We start from the raw sequence: 24,147 nt of genomic DNA on the forward strand, positions 1-24,147 counted from the left end.
CCAGGAACACATTGACAACAGCCACCCTCGAAGCAGGGTTACCCATCGCTCCACAAAAGCCGCCGCCCCTCTGCAAGGGGAACAACCACTCCAAGTCTCAGACCGAGTGGCGTTTGAAACGCTATTAGCGCGCACCCCGCTAAATAGCTAGCCATTTCACATCGGTTACACCAGCCTAATCTCGGGAGTTGATAGGCTTGAAGTCAGAAACAGCGCTGTGCTTGCTAAGAGCTGCTGGCAAAACGCACAAAAGTGCTGTTTGAATGAATGCTTACGAGCCTGCTGCTGCCTACCATCGCTCAGTCAGACTGCTCTATCAAATATCAAATCATTGACTTAATTATAACATAATAACACACAGAAATACGAGCCTTTGGTCATTAATATGGTCGAATCCGGAAACTATAATTTCAAAAACAAAACGTTTATTATTTCAGTGAAATATGGAACCGCTCAGTATTTTATCTAACAGGTGGTATCCCTAAATCTAAATATTCCTGTTACATTGTACAACCTTCATTGTTATGTCATAATTACGTAAAATACAGGCAAATTAGTTCGCAATGAGCCAGGCCTGCCCAAACGGTTGCATATACCCTGACTCAGCGTGCAATGAATGCAAGAGAAGTGACACAATTTCACCTGCTAACCTGGATTTCTTTTAGCTAAATATGCAGGTTTAAAAATATATACTTCTGTGTATTGATTTTAAGAAAGGCATTGGTGTTTATGGTTAGGTACAGTCGTGCAACGATTGTGCTTTTGTTAAATCATCCCCCTGCGTTGCATCGATTATATGCAACACAGGACACGCCAGATAAACTAGTAATATCATCAACCACGTGTAGTTAACTAGTGATTATGATTTATTGATTGATTGTTTTTTATAAGATAAGTTTAATGCTAGCCAGCAACTTACCTTGGCTTCTACTGCATTCGCATAACAGGAGCTGACAAGGTAAAAATCTGTCGTTCTGCCCCTGAACAAGGCAGTTAACCCACCGTTCCTAGGCCGTCATTGAAAATAAGAATGTGTTCTTAACTGACTTGCCTAGTTAAATAAAGGTGTCCAAAAATTAATCGGCCATTCCGATTAATCAGTCGACCTCTACTCTGGAGAGACCTTAAAATAGCTGTGCATCAACGCTCCCAATCCTACCTGACAGCGCTTGAGAGGATCTGCAGAGAAGAATGGGAGAAACTCCCCAAATACAGGTGTGCCAAGCTTGTAGTGTCATACCCAAGAAGACTGAAGGTAAATGTTGCAATTCTTCAGCCATTCCCGAACCTGAGACCAAAAACAAGCTACATACATTTTGGACAGTACCAAAACAAGACATTATCTAATGATTCTGTCTCTTCACAGCAAAATCTTCAGAACAGGATGGTTGTATCCCCCATATAAATAACATTATAATGTTTGCAAGAATATTGTATAATAATTCAATTGAAAAACAGCTATACATTTTGTGGTCCATAAAATGAAACTGGTATGCTTTTTATACAGTACCAGTCAAAAGTTTGGACACATCTACTCATTCCAGGGTTTTTCTTTATTTTTTACTGTTTTCTACATTGTAGAATAATAGTGAAGACATCAAAACTATGAAATAACACAAATGGAATCATGTAGTAAGCAAAAGAACCAGCCATGATCATGTTCTAAGTGCCCAAATCAGTGTGTAGCTTCGTTGGTTTATATTACATATCAAAATATGTTTCGCTTAGCCTTATCACATAGCTGAAGGACTCTGACCATAGCCTATTTATTCTGGTTAGGTGTTTGGCAAATGATGTTATTTGGGGAGGCCTGCTTGCTGAGAAAACAAAATCCTATATACGCATGATGATAATGGGGAACAAGATGGCTCACAACTCCCTCAGACTTTGGAGTGCAAGTATACATTGTGGAACCTGGAAGTGTAAAAATATTATTGAGCAGGTTTGGTTCCATTATGGCCTCTTGTCCAACAGACACAAAAATATATATAATTGTTTAAGATAAAATAAGCTGTATAGATAAAGATCTTAGAAATTAACAAAGGTCCCAGTCTAACAAATCTGTGTTAATTTGCTATATGCTATATTATGTTCACAGTATAACACAAACACTCACACACACACACACACACACACTCACACTCACACACAAATCAAATCCACATTTATTGGTCTCGTACACATATTTTGCAAATGTTATCGCAGGTTTAGTGAAATGCTTTTGTTCCTAGCTCCAACAGTGCAGTAATAGCCTACCGAACAATACAAAGCATAGACTTAAGAAATATTTAAAAAATATTAGAACGAACAATGTCAGAGTCTGGAATATAAATACAGTACCAGTCAAAAGTTTGGACACACCTACTCATTCCAGGGTTATTCATTATTTTTCTTTTTAATTTTCTACATTGTAGAATAATAGTGAAGACATCAAAACTATGAAATAACACATATAGAATCACATATCAACCAACAAAGTGTTAAACAAATTAAAAGATTATATTTGAGATTCTTCAAAGTTGCCACCCTTTGCCTTGATGACAGCTTTGCACACTCTTGGCATTCTCTCAACCAGCTTCACCTGGAACCCATTTCATGAAGGTCAGGACAAACACGTTGTTTCCAGAGGCAGTTTGGAACTCTGTAGTGAGTGTTGCAACCGAGAACAGATTATTTTTTTACACGCTAAACGCTTTAACACTCAACACTCGTTCTGTGAGCTTGTGTGGCCTACCACTTCAGGGCTGAGCTGTTGTTGCTCCTATACATTTCCATATCACAATAACAGCACTTACAGGTGACCTGGGAAGCTGTAGCAGGGCAGACATTTGACTAACTGACTTGTTGAAATGTAGACTTTTGGCCATGTAGTGTATTTTCTGTTATTTTTCCTTGGAAAGTGGAAGCACATACGTTTTTAAGCAAGTCAACAGATTGCTCTTTCTTCAATTTTACAACCTCTATTATCACATCTCCCTATAATATAGAGCTGGAGGTGTTTCTTTAAAAAAGAAAATACATGATCATTCACACAGAATAATCTACACACTGCCTTGGCAACTGTACCTTCCTGAACAGCGCCTCTTTACAGTAGCCTACCAACTGTAATGTACAAGCATCATGCGCATGGGCTGGGATCAGCAGGTAGGTGGAGCCAGCACATTGTGCAAATCTTACGCAAGAATCGCGGAATCCTGATCAACCGCAGAGAGGCAATAATGTGGGCGATGGTGTGTCGGCGTTACTCCTGTGTTTTTTCCAAGGTAGAGTGCTAAAGAGAGATGGGCGTGACAACGGGCTGTCTGGACCACGAATAGTCTCCGGGAGGAAAGAGCATCTCGCAGTCTCCGATGTACCCGATGACAACGGAGAGGCAATGCCGACTGTCCGGTCCAATGGTTGTTCCATCCAACATACCTTCGCAGGTGGTGTTTTAACAACGGCACGACGTCCGATATTGAGGCCGCACGGGGATTGACACAATCCCAAAGGGAATAAAAAAATCTAACGGACCTCCTTCGGCACACATTAGCGGGTATTTATTGATTCATTTGCCAACCTGTTCAATTAGGCTACTGTCCATCAATGTGTGTTTCGGTGCTGAAGTGGTTTGAAAATTGGCCCGTCTTATGTCTTTTTTTATTTTCTTACATTCATGATAGCAGATCGTATAGGCTATTCTGTTGTCTCTGCGTGTGTGCTTGCGTGCGTGGCGATGTCTTGTTATTGTAGTATTTATTGTCTGTGCAGTGGATTCCCTCGTGTACTTCCCTGCCTCAAAGACTGCTGTGCTATGGAGCAGAGAAACGTTAAAACAAATAAGCAATTATTACAATGGGTAGGCTATTTAAAAAAAAAACTAACCTCAGTAGGCCCAAAGATATTGTAATTATCTGCCCATCATAATCACTTTTCACCATAACATGTCATTTTTTTTTATATCTTTCAGCAAGCCTACATTAAACAAGGTTTTAATAGCTGCAATTTTTATATCCAACTGAAATGTCATCTTCCATGCTATTACGGCTATGATTATAATGAGCAAAATGACAAGTCCTTGATTAAAATTATTGTGTCTCCTTGGCTATAGCGATCATAGGCGTCCGTCGTGAGCATAACAGAGGGACACGCAATCCTCTGCAATCTGGCCCTTGAAGGCACAGAGCAGAACCAGCCATGATCATGTTCTCAGTGCCCAAATCAGTGTGTAGCTTCGTTGGTTTATATTACATATCAAAATATGTTTAGCTTAGCCTTGTCGCATAGCTGAAGGACTCTGAGCATAGCCTATTTATTCTGGTTAGGTGTTTGGCAAATTATGTTATTTGGGGAGGCCTGCTTGCTGAGAAAACAAAATCCTATACGCATGATGATAATGGGGAACAAGATGGCTCACAACTCCCTCAGACTTTGGAGTGCAAGTATACATTGTGGAACCTGGAAGTGTAAAAATATTATTGAGCAGGTTTGGTTCCATTATGGCCTCTTGTCCAACATACACAAAAATATATATAATTGTTTAAGATAAAATAAGCTGTATAGATAAAGATCTTAGAAATTAACAAAGGTCCCAGTCGAACAAATCTGTGTTAATTTGCCATATACTGTATTATGTGCACAGTATAACACAAACACTCACACACACACACACTCACACACAAATCAAATCCAAATGTATTGGTCTCGTACACATATTTTGCAAATATTATCGCAGGTTTAGTGAAATGCTTTTGTTCCTAGCTCCAACAGTACAGTCATAGCCTACCGAACAATACAAAGCATAGACTTAAGAAATATAAAAAAATATTAGAACGAGCAATGTCAGAGTCTGGAATATAAATACGGTACCAGTCAAAAGTTTGGACACACCTACTCATTCCAGGGTTATTCATTATTTTTTACAATTTTCTACATTGTAGAATAATAGTGAAGACATCAAAACTATGAAATAACACATATGGAATCACATAGCAACCAAAAAAGTGTTAAACAAATTAAAAGATTATATTTGAGATTCTTCAAAGTTGCCACCCTTTGCCTTGATGACAGCTTTGCACACTCTTGGCATTCTCTCAACCAGCTTCATGAGGTAGTCACCTGGAATGCATTTCAATTAACAGGTGTGCCTTGTTAAAAGTCAATTTGTAGAATTTCTTTCCTTAATGCTTTGAGCCAATCATTTGTGTGACAAGGTAGGGGTGGTATACAGAAGATAGCCCTGTTTGGTAAAAGTCCATATTATGGCAAGAACAGCTCAAATAAGCAAAGAGAAACGACAGTCCATTATTACTTTAAGACATAAAGGTCAGTCAATCTGGAAAATTTCAACTCGTGGTCGAATTGCTGGGGAAAATAACTACTAAAGGACACCAATAAGAAGAAGAGACTTGCTTGGGCCAAGAAACACAAGCAATGGAGTCCAAATTTGCGATTTTTGGTTCCAACCGCTGTGTTTTTGTGAGACGCCGAGTAGGTGAACGGATGATCTCCGCATGTGTGGTTCCCACCGTGAAGCATGGAGGAGGAGGTGTGATGGTGTTGGGGTGCTTTGCTGGTGACACGGTCTGTGATTTATTTAGAATTCAAGACGCGCTTAACCAGCATGGCTACCACAGCATTCTGCAGCAATACCCCATCCCATCTAGCTTGCGCTTAGTGGGACTATCATTTGTTTTTCAACAGGACAATGACCCAACATCCCTCCAGGCTGTGTGAGGGATATTTGACCAAGAAGGAGAGTGATGGAGTGCTGCATCAGATTACCTGGCCTCCACAATCACCCGACCTCAACCCAATTGAGATGGTTTGGGATAAGTTGGACCACAGAGTAAAGACAAATCAACTAACAAGCGCTCAGCATATGTGGGAACTACTACAAGACTGTTGGAAAATCATTCCAGGTGATGCTGGATGAGAGCATGCCAAGAGTGTGCAAAGTTGTCATCAAGGCAAACGGTGGCTACTTTGACAAATCTCAAATATAAAATATATTTAGATTTTTTAACACTTCATTGGTTACTACATGATTCCATATATGTGTTATTTCATAGTTATGATGTTTTCACTATTATTCTACAATGTAGAAAATAATAAAAATAAAGAAAAACCCTTGAATGAGAAGGTGGACTGGTACTGTTTACGTGTATATGATGGTGTGTATACAGTAGACATTATGGAGACACACGCACACGCACACGCACACACACACACACACACACACACAAACAACAGGTTTGCAGCATCTCATTCTCAATTTGTATGTTCCATATAACCAGTTTCCTATTCTCCATCATGTACTGTAGTTTTGCTGTGGTCTTGCTGTGCTTGTTAAAGAGGCCTCAATGTTCTCCTGCTGTGTCCTCGCTAGAGCCTACTGGGAATCTGTCTGTTTTGTTTCTCTTTTGCCTGCCCCTGCACCTCCTCCTATTCTTCCTCTTCCCCCTATAGGGTAAATACACAACTTCATTAATACTGTTTACAACTTCAAAGAGTAAATACAGACAATTCTAATGAGTAAATTCCTCACACTTAAGCATAATCCCATTCAAAATGCGTGCTTCACAGTCTTAAATGGACTTCTGTCTACAGTCGCACAGATGAATCCTGCATGACTGATGCTTACTCATACAGGCAGTCCGTAAGCTAGTTGTCTGCTGTGACACGTGGGAGAAAGAGAGAGAGACAGACTGAGAGAGCGAGAGAGGGAGGGATAGAGAAAGACAGTGAGGACGAGTGACGGGGGAGAGAGGAAGAGAGGAGAGTGGGATAGCAAGAGGGTGAGTAATGAGGAAAGGAGAAAAAGAGAGGGTGAGAGAGAGAGAGAGAGGGTGAGTCAGAGTGTGTGTGGTACCGGTGAAGAGGTGATGAGGTAACTGAGCGGCCCACCTGTGTGTCTTCTTGTAAAGCCAGAGTGGTCAAGCAGGTAGGTGGAGGTGGCAATAACACAGAGAGATTACATAACGTATACTTACCGACAAAATACTATGAAGTCTTAAGGGGAACCTTAGGCCAAGTGTAGGCCGAAGCCATTTGAACCATTGAGATATACGTACAGTGCCTTGCAAAATAATTCGGCCCCCTTGAACTTTGCAACCTTTTGCCACATTTCAGGCTTCAAACATAAAGATATAAAACTGTATATTTTTGTGAAGAATCAACAACAAGTGGGACACAATCATGAAGTGGAACGACATTTATTGGATATTTCAAACTTTTTAACAAATCAAAAACTGAAAAATTGGGGTGCAAAATTTCCGAGAAGATACAGACAAAACACTTGGACTAAGATGTGGTATGGGATGGATGGTTGAACCTGGTAATGGATGATGTTGTTGTCTCAGAGTTTGACTAAGCACTCTATTGGGATACCACAGGCTCTATTATGCCTGTGTGCCAGCTTGATGTTAAAGGAGGATTTCTTTACTCAGAATATTTGTCTCCTAGTGTAGAATATTGTGTGAGTGATTTTTCTAACCTGGTGAAGGTGGAACCCTCTTGAAGTTTGTTGGAAAGACACACACAATCTCACACGCGCGCACACACACACTTTCTCTCAGTCTCTGAGGTAGTATGTTGTTCCCTCTCCATTAATGGCAACATAGCACCCACTGCACTGCACAGCACTAGCCCGGTCACAGACTTTATCAGGCAGGCCCATTAGTACACAACACCAGTGCTATCGGGCTTTGTGTCTGCTTCGATAACAGGTGACACCTTGGCCACCATAGACCATGACCGACAATTGACTGGCAATCAATGCAATAACTCAGGTTTTTCCGACAGAGTCGTATGTCCTCATGTGCCTGTGCATACTGTGTAGGTTAGATAGCCTCTGTCAGCTAGCATTGGACATGTTTGGGAATTGTGGTGTGTGATATGAATTTAAACATACCAGTAGAGTAGAGTTACGGCATATCTCAGTTTATCTCCTGCCAAACATCTTGCTTTTCTTAGCAAGGTGCTAAATCTGAGTCCCTCGTTGCCATGTTTTCGTCGTGTTGCATACCACGATAAAATGTTGCAGATAGTATCACAGCTACCCTGACAGTACGGTCATGTGCAGCGGAAATGTATTCCCAGTGATATCCAGTATCAGGAAGAAGCTGACATGAGGCAATACCATGGAATTCACTGCAGTACACTCTGAGAGAGAAAAAGGTGCTATCAAGAACCAAAATGGGTTATTTGGCTGTCCCCCTTGGATAACCCTTTGAAAAACCCCTTTTGGTTCCAGGTAGAAGAACTCTCTTTTTTGGTTTCACCACTGCTACAAATGTTAAACCACAAACCATCACTGAATGGAAATTGTTGCCTCTATAATCATATGCAATTGATATGATAGTGGCTACATTTCTCTAGATATGGGAGAAAATAAAAAAATAAGTGCAAAAAGATGCCTGGAAAGGAGTCAAATGTGATCAATGTTGTCAGGAATTCATATTTTATTCCTGAGATCACTTCCTGGTGTGTATATTTAGCTCTCTGTTCATTTGTTACTGGATGGAGATAGAAGAGCTTCACCCCTCCATTTCACTCCTCTCTCTCTCTCTCTCTCTCTCTCTCTCTCTCTCTCTCTCTCTCTCTCTCTCTCTCTCTCTCTCTCTCTCTCTCTCTCTCTCTCTCTCTCTCTCTCTCTCTCTCTCTCTCACACACACACTCACCCTTCCTCTGCAGTAGGAGGAGAGAGAATTGTGGGTGAATTGTGGTGAAGAAGAGGGAGGGAGGGAGACATTTGGAGAAAGGGGGGAGCTAAGGTTGAAGAATGTTCTTAATGAAACCAACCAAAGATAATATAACAAACGTTAGATTACGTTGTGATACCCTGTGTAATAACTGCAATGGAAATCGTGAAACACGTCACTATGTTTCATTGTTTTCCTTTGTGTCTGTTGACCTGTGTATTATCGGTGGTCGCTATTCCTTTCCGGTCCCTATAGCTACCATCCCAGTCTTTTACTGTGGACTGAATTTCTATCTCTCTTTATCTCTCTCTCTCTATTATTCCATTTCCCTTTGTCTTCCTTTGTCACACAGATTTTCTTTGTTCCTCTGTCTCTTTCTCTCAATAACCCCCTCCCACCCTCTACCTCTCTCTCTCTCTTTCTCTCTCTCTCTGTCTCTCACCACTCCCAGGTTGTGGCAGTGGGTTGATTAGAAAGTGCGTGGCAGAGAACAGGTAATCCATCACCCTGCCAAACCCCTACACCGGCGAGCATGCGCACACACACACTGTCTCACACACACACCGCCCACGCACACTGTGTGTCCCCTCTCTCAGTCCCGTCGTCTGTCTGCCTCCATCCCTCCTATTCTCATTGTCCATCTCTGGTTTCCCATTTTGCCCTTTGGTTTTAGTGTCATGCTTTAGGTCTGTCTGTGCTTGTACACATCAGTGCAAGGTACCTTGTATCTCCACCTCTCATTTCTCTCCACCTCTCAATCCTCCTCCTCCATCCATCCATCCATCCGGCCATGCCGCCATGGTTTTTCTATTTCAGTCTCATCCTCCCCTCCCTACTCAACCCCTCCCCTCCCTCTTTCTTTCACTCCCTTTACCTCCCCTGTGTCCATTCTTTCTCTCCATCCTACTCCTATAACACTCCATCTCCCAGCCATAGCAATGGAGAGCCGTAATGAAATGGCGACCGCCTGCCTAAATCTGCTCTCTGTCGTCCATCATCTCATTACGAGGAGATGTTCTCTGTGTTGGCCTCCGATTAGACGTGTTTATATCGAATAAAGTCTAATGTTCACGTCGTGATGCAATTGACATTTCGCCGGAACAGCTGTGGTCCCCATGCTCTTGTCTGGTCTGGCCATTCATTTTGAGGGATGGCGCTTTGAGGTTGGACTGCCCAAACTCAAGATTATATAGGATATCAGACACATAGACAGAATGATAATGTCAGTTCTAGTTCATCTATTTCTGTGATCAGACTATTTGTACTTCTGGGGGAAGATAACATATAGCAGAGTTGAATTGATAATAGGGTATTTAAAATAAACATTGGCATAGAACCTGTGTTTGCCTCATTGCCAACACAGACAGGGAATGCAGAGATTTTTTTGACTTGTGTACATTTGCAAATGTCAAGGGATTTAAATGTAAATAGACATTTTACTGTATATGTGCACCCACTGTTTGAGGAGATAATCATCTTTCCTTTATTCACAATTCATGTGATGTGATGCTTGTTTCTGTAAAGCACCACTGGAATGTATCCCTGTGCTATTATACAATTGCATTAGACCATCATAAAAACATATTTTTAGTCCAATTCCTTTAATGCCAAGTGCTTGTTTTCATTTGACAGTGCTCCCAATCGAACCATTGAAATGCCACAGCCAGCCAGGCAGCCATAAACCTTTTGTAAAAACTGAAAACCAATCATGTTGAACCCAGAGAAAAGTTGCAGCTCTCACAGGGTTTGTTAAGAATCTCGGACACGACAGAACATCGATTGATGGTTATCTGGTTGTTAACTTTAAAAGCTTTGGGAAACATGTTCTCTTGTTTTGAGTGATTCTTGGCCCTACAAAGGACTATAGTAACACTTGCCAATGGCCATAGAACTTGAGTTCATTTAACAATGGTAGGATATGTCAGACAGAGACACAATGTGGTACAAGCTGAGGCTGTAGATTTAGGCGTTTAACTGCCTGCATGAAAATGCTTGGCTCACTTGTACCCATCTAGTCCTATTCGTTTTGCCTGTCTAGCGTGCGCGTACACACACACACACACACAGGCATGCACGCCCGCACACACACACAGGCATGCACTCCCGCACGCCTGCACACACACACACACACACACACACACACACACACACACACACACACACACACACACACAGGCATGCACGCCCGCACACACACTCTGCAAATGCACCAAGTCAGCAAAGAAGAGAGAGTACTTCTGTTTTGTCACATAATGCAGTGTGACAATTAAACTTCTAAGTATAGCGACATCATCATGATGACTGTCTGAGTAGGACCACAAATGCTGCGTCTTTGTTTAAAGGCCATGTATATTTGAATATTGAACTCTTTGATGCGCTGATGATACATCGGTGACTGCCTACAGCTGTATCCTTGTCTTGGTGCACTGATTGTCTTGAGTGTCTCTTATATCTCTTTCTGTCTCTCTCGCTCTCTCCCTCGCCTTTCGCTCCCTCCCCTTCTCTCCCTCCCAGCTGTGAGCCCACATTGTGGCCGGCGGGCATGGTTTTGGAGGGTAGCTCGGAGGCCCTGTGTCCCCCGCCCTCACTGGAGCTGCGCCCGTCCTGCAACAAGAGCCAGCCCTCGCCTCCCCTGGGCTCATGCTCCACGCCCCACGACGGACTCTTCCCCGGGGACAAGGAGCCCGTCAAATACGGGGAGCTCATCGTCTTAGGGTGGGTTACCTGTCCCTCTGTGTGTGTGTGTGTGTGTGTTGGTGGGTGGGTGGGTGGGTGTTTCTGTGCGTGTTTGCTTATGTGTCTTCAACAGTGGTTAATATGTACAACAGTTGCCCATACCATTCATCTCATCCCAGACTGTGTTATACACGCCATGCCTTGAAGAAGCGTTATTTATATGGACTCATAAGTCTCAGTGGTTGTGTGTACACTCTTAAGCTATCCTTGTCAGTTAGAAGAAACCCCCCTTCCTACCTTCTTTACAAAGCCAAAAAGACTAGCCCTTGCAGCTCCTAGACACACACAGTATCTATCTTTCTTTCCGTTTCAGTGGCTCATAAAAAAAAGAGCTCATTTGACTCCCTTACAATGATGCCATTGTAAGAGTCTTGGGGCAGAATAGGCAAATTACACCCTCAACTGCCGAGAGAGAGAGAGAGAGAGAGAGAGAGGGGGGAGAGAGAGAGAGAGAGGGGGAGAGAGAGAGAGAGGGGGAGAGAGAGAGAGAGAGGGGGAGAGAGAGAGAGGGGGGAGAGAGAGAGAGAGAGAGAGAGGGGAGAGAGAGAGAGAGAGAGAGAGAGAGAGAGAGAGAGAGAGAGAGAGAGAGAGAGAGAGAGAGAGAGAGAGAGAGAGAGAGAGAGAGAGAGAGAGAGAGAGAGAGAGAGAGAGAATTGTAGACTCATCTTACTCACTCATACAGTGATGGTATATAATAATTGTGGATAACGAGTAAGGCTGACTATTCTATGTATTTTATTAAGAGGGAGTGTAATGCCAGCTGCAGACATTTTATGAGCCCTATCCAATCATGACATGGGCAGGTAATAGGCAGGACATAGGCAGACTAACCCATATAGGGAATATTCCCCTCAGAACCAAATGAATCTTTATGGATTGAGATTCAAGCCATTTGGTCCAGTTTTAAAGGAATAGTTTACCCCAAAGTGTGTCACATGTTCACATCTCATAGGTAATCTAAAGTTTTTGTCTAATTTGTTGTGTAGATCCAACTATATGTATTAGGACAATACATGCAAGCCTCAATCCCAACTGGATGGGGAAGATAGGCTGCCAACTAATACAAATGTAAAGTATATTTGGTTGTATATTGAAAAAGTGTTTTATATTATGGCCCATACTCTACTCAGGCACAATGGTTCCTTGGCCAATGGGGACAAGGGGCGAAGGAGAAGTCGCCTGGCCCTCTACAAGAGACCCAAAGCCAACGGGGTCAAACCTGATGTTATCCACAATGTCTCCACCCCTCTGGTGTCAAAGGTGAGAGGTGACTCTCGATTTAGACAGTCTTTCACAGTTTGAAACACTATTTAATAATTCTACAAATGTTTACTCATTAACTCTAGAAATGTTCTGTGTGCAGGAATGAAAAGTACAAACTGTATGTACGACTCTGTTTATATCAACGCTTACCACATATGGTACTAATACATTCCCAAGCAGGCAAAACTTTTGGGATGCCCTTTCCTGAGTAGCTGGCTATATGACCTGGTTCCTGTATGTGTGTGTTCTGCATCGACAGGCCCTCAGCAACAAAAGCCAGCACAGCATCTCTTACACCCTGTCCAGGAGTCACTCGGTCATTGTAGAGTACACTCATGACACCAACACAGACATGTTTCAGGTGAGTCCTCTTTTATATTACCTACACATGACATGCCAAGTCAGCCAGAGCCCCAACACTTCAGCACGACAATGACCTGGAAACTGACAGCCGAGTGTGTGCATCCTAAATGACATTTCCTATTTAGTGCTCTACTTTTGACCAGTGCCCATAGGGGTCAACGTCTGTGCATCACATAAGGAATAAGGGTACCGTTTGGGGGCGCACACCGTCAGAAGAGGAGCGAGGAGAGGGTTTATTTCCTGTGTGTTAGATAGCAGACTCCCGCTCTCCCTTCCCCCTCTCCTTTCGGACAGCGACAGACTGCTCTAGCTGTCTATCTCTCATCCCAGTGATGAATGAAGGAGTCCAAACTCCTGCGGGAAGAATGGATCTGAGGTGCTGCAGGCTCCAGGGCTGCGGTCCCATCTGTTCATCTGTCTGCTCTCTCTCTCCAACCAGGGGCTGTGACAAGGCTGCCATTTTATCTCCTGGCAGCCTGGGAGGAAACAAAACTTGTTTGCTGGTATGTTGTGGGCATTTCTCCACAACACTCCAGATGATACCCTGATCCCTTCAGTGGGATTGAAATGGAATTGAGTTTTTCTACCACCCTCTTCCCCAAAGACATGTTTCCACTCATATACCCTATTCTATTCTACTGTACTTTATTCTATAATTCTATTAACCATGAATCTCCCTCTATCTCTTATGGCCTACCTCACCCTACAGATCGGGCGATCTACAGAGAGCATGATTGACTTTGTGGTGACGGACACAGCGGGCAGCAGCACCAGTGGTGGTGGCGGTGGGTGGCAGGTCCAGGGGGCGGCAGGCGAGGGGGTCGGAGGAGGAGGAGGGGGGCAGTCGGCCCAGAGCACAATCTCCCGCTACGCGTGCCGCATAATGTGCGAGCGCAACGCCCCTTACACGGCCCGCATCTACGCCGCCGGCTTCGACTCCTCCAAAAACATCTTCCTGGGGGTGAGTCGTGGTGATGGCCACAGTGTGAGTGACAGCATGGGCGACATCACACCCCGACCATGTCATCGCGGTGATGAGCGTCACCACGTGTGATATACTGTGGAGGTTGCTTGAAGTCCGGGAGGAAATGGTGGTGTGGTGTGTAGGAGTTGTTAGTGGGTGTGTGAATGTTCACCATGTGGTCTGCTTCTTGGGCAATATTTATTCGAGGTGTATATTCATACACAAATTACCCGTCTGTACTGGACAAACAAATTAGAAATCTCTTGGCCCCATCCTATGCACACACACACACACACACACACACACACACACACACACACACACACACACACACACACACACACACACACACACACACACACACACCACTGGTGCGTCTTCTTCGCCTTAGGGCTATTGCCTCTCATTGGCTGGTTGGCCCAGCGCCCAACCACAAAAACAGCCCTAGCCTCACTTTGTTTAGAGATAAGACTATCAATGGTAAATATCAATAGACACACGTCCTGGACTGCCAGGCCGCATTTGCTTTCAGGCTCTGAGGGCCAGGGCTTTTTTAATGGATTGGATTTATGAGAGCATTGTTGGATTCTATACACACACATTCACACAAACCGCAGAGAAATGGGAATTATGGGAATCAAGGAGCCGTGATTAAATTGATACAGTGTATGTGTGCAGTGGTGGGAAAAGTACTCAATTGTCATACTTGAGGAAAAGTAAAGATTGCTTAATAGAAAATGAGTCAAGTAAAAGTGAAAGTCAACCAGTAAAATACTACTTGAGTAAAAGTATAGAAGTATCTGGTTTTAAATGTACGGTGGTGGAAAAAGTACTAAATTGTCATACTAGAGTAAAAGTAAATGCTAGACTTCAAATTCCTTATGTTAAACCTGTCTAGGACAGGGGAACCCTGTTCCACTAGCCGGAATCCCTCGCCAAACCAATGAAATTGCAGGGCGCCAAATACCAATCAACAGACATCTCATAAATCCAATTTCTCAAACATACAAGTATTAGGTACCATTTTAAAGATAAAATTCTCTTTAATCCAGCCACGATTATGTTAGGTCACCACCAACTCACAGAAAAACCCTGCCATTTTTCCAGCCAAAGAGTGGAGTCACAGAAAGCAGAAATAGAGATAAAATGAATCACTAACCTTTGATGATCTTCATCAGATGACACTCATAGGACTTCATGTTACACAATACATGTATGTTTTGTTCGGTAAAGTTCATATTTATATCCAAAAATCGTATTTTACATTGGTGTGTTACGTTCAATAGTTCTAAAACATGCAGTGATATTGCAGAGAGCCACATGAATTCACAGAAATACTCATAATAAATGTTGATGAAAATACAACTATTATACAGCGAACTTTAGATACACTACTCCTTAATGCAACCGCTGTGTCAGATTTCAACAAAAACTTTACAGAAAAAGCATCATCTGAGAACAGTGCTCAGAGCCCATACCAGCCAGAGAAATATCCACCATGTTGGGTAGTCAACATTATTCATAAATAACATTATAAATATTCACTTACCTTTGATGATCTTCATCAGAATGCACTCCCAGGAATCGCAGTTCCACAATAAATGCTTGTTTTGTTCGATAATGTCCCTCATTTATGTCCAATAGCTTCTTTTGCTGGGGTGTTTGGTAAACAAATCCAAAGCGCGATCTGGTCCATTCAGACGAAACGTTCAAAAAGTTATATTACAGGTCGAAGAAACTTGTCAAACTAAGTATAGAATCAATCTTTAGGATGTTTTTATCATAAAAGTTCAATAATGTTCCAAACGGAGAATTCCATTGTCTGTAGAAAAGCCATGGAACGAGAGCTAACTCTCTCGTGACCGGGCGTCTTGAGCCTGTGACACTCTGCCAGACCACTGACTCAAAGAGCTCTCATCCGGTCCCACTTCAGAGTAAGAGCCTGAAACAACATTCTAAAGATGGTTGACATCTAGTGGAAGCCTTAGGAAGTGCAATTTGACCCATATCTCACTGTGTATTCGATAGGGATAAGTTCAAAAACTACAAACTTTTTCTCTGGTTTTTGCCTGCCATATGAGTTCTGTTATACTCACAGACATCATTCAAACAGTTTTAGAAACGTCAGTGTTTTCTATCCAATACTAATAATAATATGCATATATTAGCATCTGGGACTGAGTAGGAGGCAGTTCACTCTGGGCACGCTATTCATCCAAAAGTGAAAAGAAGAAGTTTTAAGTAAACTAGACGGCACAATTGTCTTAATTTACAGACAGCCAGGGGCACACTCCAACACTCAGACATAATTTACAAATGAAGTATTTGTGTTTAGTGAGTCCGCCAGATCATAGGCAGTATGGATGACAATGCGTTATATTGATAGATGTGTGAATTGGACAATATTGCTGTCCTTCCTGAGCATTTGAAATGTAACAAGTACTTTTGAGTGTCAAGAAAAGGTATTGGAATAAAAAAGGTACATAATCTTCTTTAGGAATATAGTGGAGTAAAAAGTTGTCCAAAATATAAATAGTTAAGTACAGATACGCACATGCAGTAAGTCGTTTATTGGGGTATGTGAGTGACGTGTGTGTTAGAGCTGGGAATTGCCAGCGACCTCACGATACAATACTATCACGATACTTCGGCGCCGATACGTTATGTGTTGTGATGCTCACGATTCTCACACTTCTGTATGTCCTGTGTTATGATTCAATACTGTGATTTTATTGCGATTTGATGTCCCAAACCTATTTCCCTCCGCTGCAGGGGGACAAGAGAGAGCCATAAGAAAACTAGTGTTGATCAGTCACGGATATAAAAGTGCTGAAAACAAATTGGCTCCCTAATTTAAAAAGAAGATGAAGAACAAGCTATGAAGGAAAAATACTGCAGCTTTGGTGCCGCTACAGCCAACTAGTGCAAAAATAATATCCCGATATGTAACACTATCCGTCAAACACTTCTGTCTATATCTGCGTGCAAGTATGTGCACATACGCTTGTGTTTGTGCGTGTGATTGCCCGCACGTGTGCATGGGAGTGTGAGTGTTTGCTGAAAACCACTCCAATCAGCAAACACAACAATACACTGCATTAAAATTACAGTGCAGTGGTCCAGTGCAGTGAAGTAGACGGGGGTTGCTTGTGTTTGATCCATTCTGGCAGAGGCACTCAGTTCCCCCCCCTTCTCCCTGTCTTCCCCCACACCCCTCGCCCATACAGGAAATGAGTTATCGAAGGGGTTCTGCGAGATGAACATGGAGTGTAAATGGAGAAAGAGAAAGAGTTGGCACGGGAGAGATGGGGAGGCCATTTGGGGGGGGGTGAAGGGAGAGGGAGGGAGAGGGGCCATTGTCATTGTGGAAGACATTGGAGGCAGGAGTCCAGCTGTACTCATCTCCATCGATGGGAGTCGGCCCTAGGGTCAGAGTCAGACACACTGTGCTGCCACACCGCCAGTCTGCCACTGACCTCTACTAGCATTTGATTATGAGGGGCAGGAATGGCGGCCATATTGGATTAGATGAAGGAAGGTGGTAATGTTTTTGAAACGATTGACTGGTCAATGTTCGTCGCGTGCCAACAGTGACCAAGGGCAATGACAGGATAGTTCATATACCAGACAGAGTTATGATGTACTTACATATTCTTTAGTGGATATCACACAAGAAATAGGTGTTTATTCTTTAAATGGTTTTCGTTGACTACAGATATACAACAAAATGATGGCATCGATGACAACGATAGCATGACACCACATGCGACCTTTTGACACTGCAAAGGACAAACAAATAAGACAATGTGTCCACGTCGTGACATCATCATGCGATAACATCCAGATGACGAACCAAACCCCACCACATAGACTTGCGTAATTCATCTTAGCATCATAGCATGTGGCCGGTGCAAGACATACAGGAGAGAAACCTCAATAGCTGCTGTCAATGAAGCGAAGGCTGAATAACCTCCGCACGGCTCCCTCCTCTACAACTGGCACACACACAATGTCCTTGGCAGACAGCGGAGTCGGGCAGGCAGCTTGGCCCACTGCTACTGTGGAGGTGGAGAGGGAGCGCGGGATGGAGAGAGAGTGGGAGGGATGGAGAGCGGGAGAGAGAGAGGGATAGATGGATGGATGGAGGTAGGTAGAAAAGTAGAAAGGAAGTTTATTCAAAATATTAGGACATAAATGTTCTGAAAAGCTTATACAATAACACTGGTTGAATGGCTTGTCGTCAAGCCTGCTTTGAAAGGTATGCCCACTGACAGAAAATATCATAACACTGTCACTGCAGGGACTGAATGCCCTGCAATGTTTGTGTGCGTGTGCATTGCTGTGTGTTCGTCAGTATAGTGGTCCTACTCTGGTCTAAATATAGCAGTGCAGAAAAGCAATGTTAGCTGTTTATTTTCTCTCTCTCTCCCCCACCCATCTCTCTCTCTCCCTCTCCCTTACTCTCTTTCTGCCTCTTCGTCTCCTTCTACCCCCTTCTCTCTCTCTTTATCTGTCTCTGCTTTTATCCATCACTGTCCCTCACCTTGGCTCTCTGTCTGTCTGTTTGTGTGTGGGTCTCACAGGAGCGGGCTGCCAAATGGCGAACGTCAGACGGCTTGATGGACGGACTGACCACCAATGGCGTGCTGGTGATGCACCCGGCGGGAGACTTTGTGTCGGAGCCGGCGCCAGGCGTGTGGCGGGAGATCTCGGTGTGCGGGAACGTCTTCGCCCTGCGGGAGACGCGCTCGGCCCAGCAGAGGGGAAAATTGGTGAGGGGGAGGTCGTCATCAGTGGGGGTGGGGGGGGGGGGTAATAAAGCCTCAAACCTGTCTGGTTATCAGGACTACTGTTATATCTGCAGTTATCTGTTATCTGATAATCACGTGTGTGCGTGTATCGTCGTGGCCAAAAGTTTTGAGAATGACACAAATATTAATTTCCACAAAGTTTGCTGCTTCAGTGTCTTTAGATATTTTTGTCAAATGTTACTATGGAATACTGACGTATAATTACAAGCATTTCATAAGTGTCAAAGGCTTTTATGGACAATTACATGAAGTTGATGCAAAGAGTCAATATTTGCAGTGTTGACCCTTCTTTTTCAAGACCTCTTCAATCCGCCCTGGCATGCTGTCAATTAACTTCTGGGCCACATCCTGACTGATGGCAGCCCATTTTGCATAATCAATGCTTGGAGTTTGTCAGAATTTGGGTTTTTGTTTGTCCACCCGCCTCTTGAGGATTGATCACAAGTTCTCAATGGGATTAAGGCCTGGGGAGTTTCCTGGCCATGGACCCAAAATATCAATGTTTTGTTCCCCGAGACACTTAGTTATCACTTTTTCCTTATGGCAAGGTGCTCTGTCATGCTGGAAAAGGCATTGTTTGTCACCAAACTGTTCCTGGATGGTTGGGAGAAGTTGCTCTTGGAGGATATGTTGGTACCATTCTTTATTCATGGCTGTGTTTTTAGGCAGAATTGTGAGTGAGCCAACACCCTTGGCTGAGAAGCAACCCCACACATGAATGGTATCGGGATGCTTTACTGTTGGCATGACACAGGACTGATGGTAGTGCTCAACATTGTCTTCTCCGGACAAGCTTTTTTCCAGATGCCCCAAATAATCAGAAAGGGGATTAATCAGAGAAAATCACTTTACCCCAGTACATACCTTTTGCAGAATATCAGTCTGTCACTGATGTTTTTCCTGGAGAGAAGGGGCTTCTTTGCTGCCCTTCTTGACACCAGGCCATCCTCCAAATGTCTTCGCCTCACTGTGCATGCAGATGCACTCACACCTGCCTGCTGCCATTCCTGAGCAAGCTCTGTATTGGTGGTGCCCTGATCCCGCAGCTGAATCAACTTTAGGAGACGGTCCTGGCGCTTGCTGGACTTTCTTGGGTTCCCTGAAGCCTTCTTCACAACAATTGATCCGCTCTCCTTGAAGTTCTTGATGATCCGATAAATGGTTGATTTAGGTGCAATCTTACTGGCAGCAATATCCTTGCCTGTGAAGCCCTTTTTGTGCAAAGCAATGATGACCGCACGTGTTTCCTTGCAGGTAACTATGGTTGACAGAGGAAGACACCACCATCCTTTTGAAGCTTCCAGTGTCTTCCAGTGTGCATGACAGAGTGATCTCCAGCCTTGTGTTAACGAGAGAATCGCTGACAGGATGTCAGCTGGTCCTTTTGTGGCAGGGCTGAAATGCAGTGTAAATGTTTTGGGGGGGATTCAGTTCATTTGCATGGCAAAGAGGGACTTTTCAATGAATTGCAAATTATTTTATTTTTTTCACCTTTATTTAACCATGTAGGCTTGTTGAGAACAAGTTCTCATTTGCAACTGCGACCTGGCCAAGATAAAGCAAAGCAGTGTGACACAGACAACACAGAGTTACGCATGGAGTAAATAATAAACAAGCCAATAACACAATAAATGGGTCAATGACAGAGTAGAAAAAAGAAAGTATATATACAGTGTGTGCAAAAGGCATGAGGAGGTAGGCAATAAATAGGCCATAGGAGCGAATAATTACAATTTAGCAGATTAACACTGGAGTGATAAATGAGCAGATTTTGATGTGCAAGTAGAGATACTGGTGTGCAAAAGAGCAGAACAGTAAATCAGATAAAAACAGTATGGGGATGAGGAAGGTAGATTGGGTGGGCTATTTAAAGATGGACTATGTACAGCTGCAGTGATCGGTTAGCTGCTCAGATAGTTGATGTTTAAAGTTGGTGAGGGAAATAAAAGTCTCCAACTTCAGCGATTTTTGCAATTCGTTCCAGTCACTGGCAGCAGAGAATGATCAGTGAGATATACCTGCTGGAACGTGTGCTACGGGTGGGTGTTGTTATCGTGACCAGTGAACTGATATAAGGCGGAGCTTTACCTAGCATAGCCTTATAGATGACCTGGAGCCAGTGGGTCTGGCGATGAATATCTAGCGAGGGCCAGCCGACTAGAGCAATAAGGTCGCAGTGGTGGGTGGTATGAGGTGATTTGGTAACAATAGGATGGCACTGTGATAGACTGCATCCCGTTTGCTGAGTAGAGTGTTGGAAGCTATTTTGTAGATGACATCGCTAATGTCGAGGATCGGTAGGATAGTCAATTTTATTAGGGAGGTGCGAGTGAAGGAGGCTTTGTTGCGAAATAGAAAGCAGATTCTAGATTTTATTTTTGATTGGAGATGTTTAATATGAGTCTGGAAAGAGAGTTCACAGTCTAGCCAGACACCTAGGTGTTTATAGTTGTCCACATATTCTAGGTCGGAACCGTCCAGGGTGGTGATGCTAGTCGGGTATTGAGTCTGCCGATAAGAATACGGTGATTGACAGAGTCAAAAGCCTTGGCCAGGTCGATGAAGATGGCTGCACAGTACTGTCTTTTATCGTTGGCGGTTATGATCACTCTTCATCTGATCACTCTTGTGTCATTCTCAAAACGTTTGCCCACAACTGTATGTGTGTGTGTGTGTATATATATATATATATATCGTAGAATAATAGTGAAAACATCAAAACTATGAAATAACACATATGGAATCAAGTAGCCACCCTTTGCCTTGATGACAGCTTTGCACACTCTTAGCATTCTCTCAACCAGCTTCACCTGGAATGCTTTTCCAACAGTCTTGAAGGAGTTCCCACATATGCTGAGCACTTGTTGGCCGCTTTTGGCCCTTCACTCTGTGGTCCAACTTATCCCAAACTATCTCAATTGGGTTGAGGTTGGGTGATTGTGGAAGCCAGGTCACCTGATGCAGCACTCCATCACTCTCCTTCTTTGTCAAATAGCCCTTAGACACCCTGGAGGTGTGTTGGGTCATTGTCCTGTTGAAAAACAAATGATCTAAGCGCAAACCAGATGGGATGGCGTATCGCTGCAGAATGCTGTGGTAGCCATGCTGGTTAAGTGTGACTTGAATTCTATGTAAATCACAGACAGTGTTACCAGCAAAGCACCCCCACACCATCACACCTCCTCCTCCATGCTTCAAGGTGGGAACAACACATGCGGAGATCATCTGTTCACCTACTCTGGTGGTTGAAATCAAGAATCTCAAATTTGTACTCATCAGACCAAAGGACAGATTTCCACCGGTCTAATGTCCATTGCTCGTGTTTCTTGGCCCAAGCAAGTCTCTTCTTCTTATTGGTCCTTCGGTAGTGGTTTCTTTACAGCAATTTGACCATAAAGGCCTGTTTCACACAGTCTCCTCTGAACAGTTGATGTTGAGATGTCTGTTACTTGAACTCTGTGAATAATTTATTTGGGCTGCAATTTCTGAGTCTGGCAACTCTAATGAACTTATCCTCTGCAGCAGAGGTAACTCTGGGTCTTCCTTTCCTGTGGCAGTCCTCATGAGAGACAGTTTCATCCTCGCGCTTGATGGTTTTTGCGACTGCACTTGAAGAAACATTCAAAGTTCTTGAAATGTTCTGGATTGACTGACCATGTCTTAATGTAATGATGGATTGTCGTTTCTCTTTGCCGATTTGAGCTGTTCTTGCCATAATATGGACTTGGTGTTTTACCAAATAGGGCTATCTTCTGTCTACCACCCCTACCTTGTCACAACACAACTGATTGGCTCCAATGCATTATGAGGGAAAGATATTCCACAATTGAACAGGCACACCTGTTAATTTAAATGCATTCCAGGCGACTACCTCAGGAAGCTGGTTGAGAGAATGCCAAGAGTGTGCAAAGTTGTCATCAATGCAAAGGGTAGCTACTTTGAAGAATCTCAAATAAAATCTATTTTAATTTGTTAAACACTTTTTTGGTTACTACATGATTCCATGTGTTATTTCATAGTTTTGATGTCTTCTGTACTTTTCTGCAATGTAGAAAATAGTCAAATAAAGAAAGACCCTTGAGTACGTGTGTCCCAACTTTTGACTGGTACTGTATATATATATATATATATATATATATGTGTATATATATATATATATATATATGTGTTTGTGTGTACGTGGTTAAATTACGGACTCCACAGTCAGGCTAAACATCTGATGAGCTTTAGAGTTTCCCAATTATGAGTTATGAATGATGTTTTGTGAATCAATCATTAAAGTTTGTTTTGATTCTTGATGGTACGCGACAGGGTAGGATGAATACAGTGCCATAAAGTGGTCGTAGGATAGGGAAACAAAAAAAAATGTATTAGTCAAAGGCACAGAAAAAGGAAACAATGTATGCAAATAATTATGGTTTGACAGTTACAGTATTGTCTGTACCTGTTTACGAATCCTCCTCTTAATCCTCCTCCCCACCCCGTTTCCCTCCAGGTGGAGAACGAGTCCAACACCCTGCAGGACGGCTCTTTGATTGACCTGTGCGGTGCCACCCTCCTGTGGCGTACCCCGACAGGCCTGCGCCGCACCCCCACCCTCAAGCAGCTGGAGTCCCTCCGCCAGGAGCTGAATGCCGCCCGGCCCCAGTGCCCCGTGGGTTTTAACACCCTGGCCTTCCCCAGCCTGGCCCGGCGAGAGATTGTTGACAAGAAGCAGCCCTGGGTCTATGTCAACTGTGGTCACGTGCACGGCTACCACAACTGGGGCTACCGGAAAGACAAGGGCCACAACGTGGGCCCGGGGGGGACGGCTCCGGCGAGTACCGGGGAGAGGGAGTGCCCCATGTGCCGGCGCGTGGGCCCCTACGTGCCCCTGTGGCTTGGCTGCGAGGGCGGGCTGTACCTGGACGCTGGGCCACCGACGCACGCCTTCTGCCCCTGCGGCCACGTGTGCTCTGAAAAAACTGTGGCGGGCTGGAGCCAAATCCCGCTGCCACACGGAACACACGCCTTCCATGCCGCATGCCCCTTCTGCGGCACCTGGCTGACGGGCGAGCAGGGGCACATCAAACTCATCTTTCAGGGGCCCGTCGACTGAGGCGGGAGCTGAGTGGCTGAGATAGGGGGCAGGCTAGAGGGAAGGTGGACTGGGGAAATGTCTAAAAGGACTGTCTGTAAGGAAACGTGAAGGGACAAAAATAGCCAAGACTGTCGAAATGACGATGGCCTGAACGGAAGAAGAGGCAAACGTGATGGAAGTAGATGATGCATAAATGGCATTTGAGTTGTATTTTGGGGGGAAGATGTAAATAAAAGGTGTTGAAATGAA

The 24,147-nt window shown here is 43.7% G+C and overlaps 1 protein-coding gene across 5 annotated transcripts in view; it reads left to right on the plus strand.

Annotated features, from left to right (window-relative positions):
• LOC118368645 (E3 ubiquitin-protein ligase pellino homolog 1-like) overlaps nucleotides 1–24,147 on the plus strand; it is a 28,417-nt gene extending 4,270 nt beyond the window's left edge. For 3 of the 5 annotated variants that reach the window (XM_052497103.1, XM_052497101.1, XM_052497102.1), the window contains 6 exons: nucleotides 11,196–11,396; nucleotides 12,548–12,677; nucleotides 12,940–13,041; nucleotides 13,753–14,004; nucleotides 18,591–18,779; nucleotides 23,314–24,147. In XM_052497103.1, the coding sequence (XP_052353063.1) occupies nucleotides 11,224–11,396; nucleotides 12,548–12,677; nucleotides 12,940–13,041; nucleotides 13,753–14,004; nucleotides 18,591–18,779; nucleotides 23,314–23,916 (1,449 nt within the window). In that variant the 5' untranslated portion in view covers nucleotides 11,196–11,223 and the 3' untranslated portion in view covers nucleotides 23,917–24,147. Of the gene's footprint in view, nucleotides 1–3,179; nucleotides 3,536–9,132; nucleotides 9,176–11,195; nucleotides 11,397–12,547; nucleotides 12,678–12,939; nucleotides 13,042–13,752; nucleotides 14,005–18,590; nucleotides 18,780–23,313 lie in introns of those variants that run through there. The other 2 variants (XM_035752913.2, XM_052497100.1) reach the window with 2 other exon arrangements.

Source organism: Oncorhynchus keta, chromosome 35 (genome assembly GCF_023373465.1).
Source record: "Oncorhynchus keta strain PuntledgeMale-10-30-2019 chromosome 35, Oket_V2, whole genome shotgun sequence".
Classification (NCBI taxonomy): Eukaryota; Metazoa; Chordata; class Actinopteri; order Salmoniformes; family Salmonidae; genus Oncorhynchus; species Oncorhynchus keta.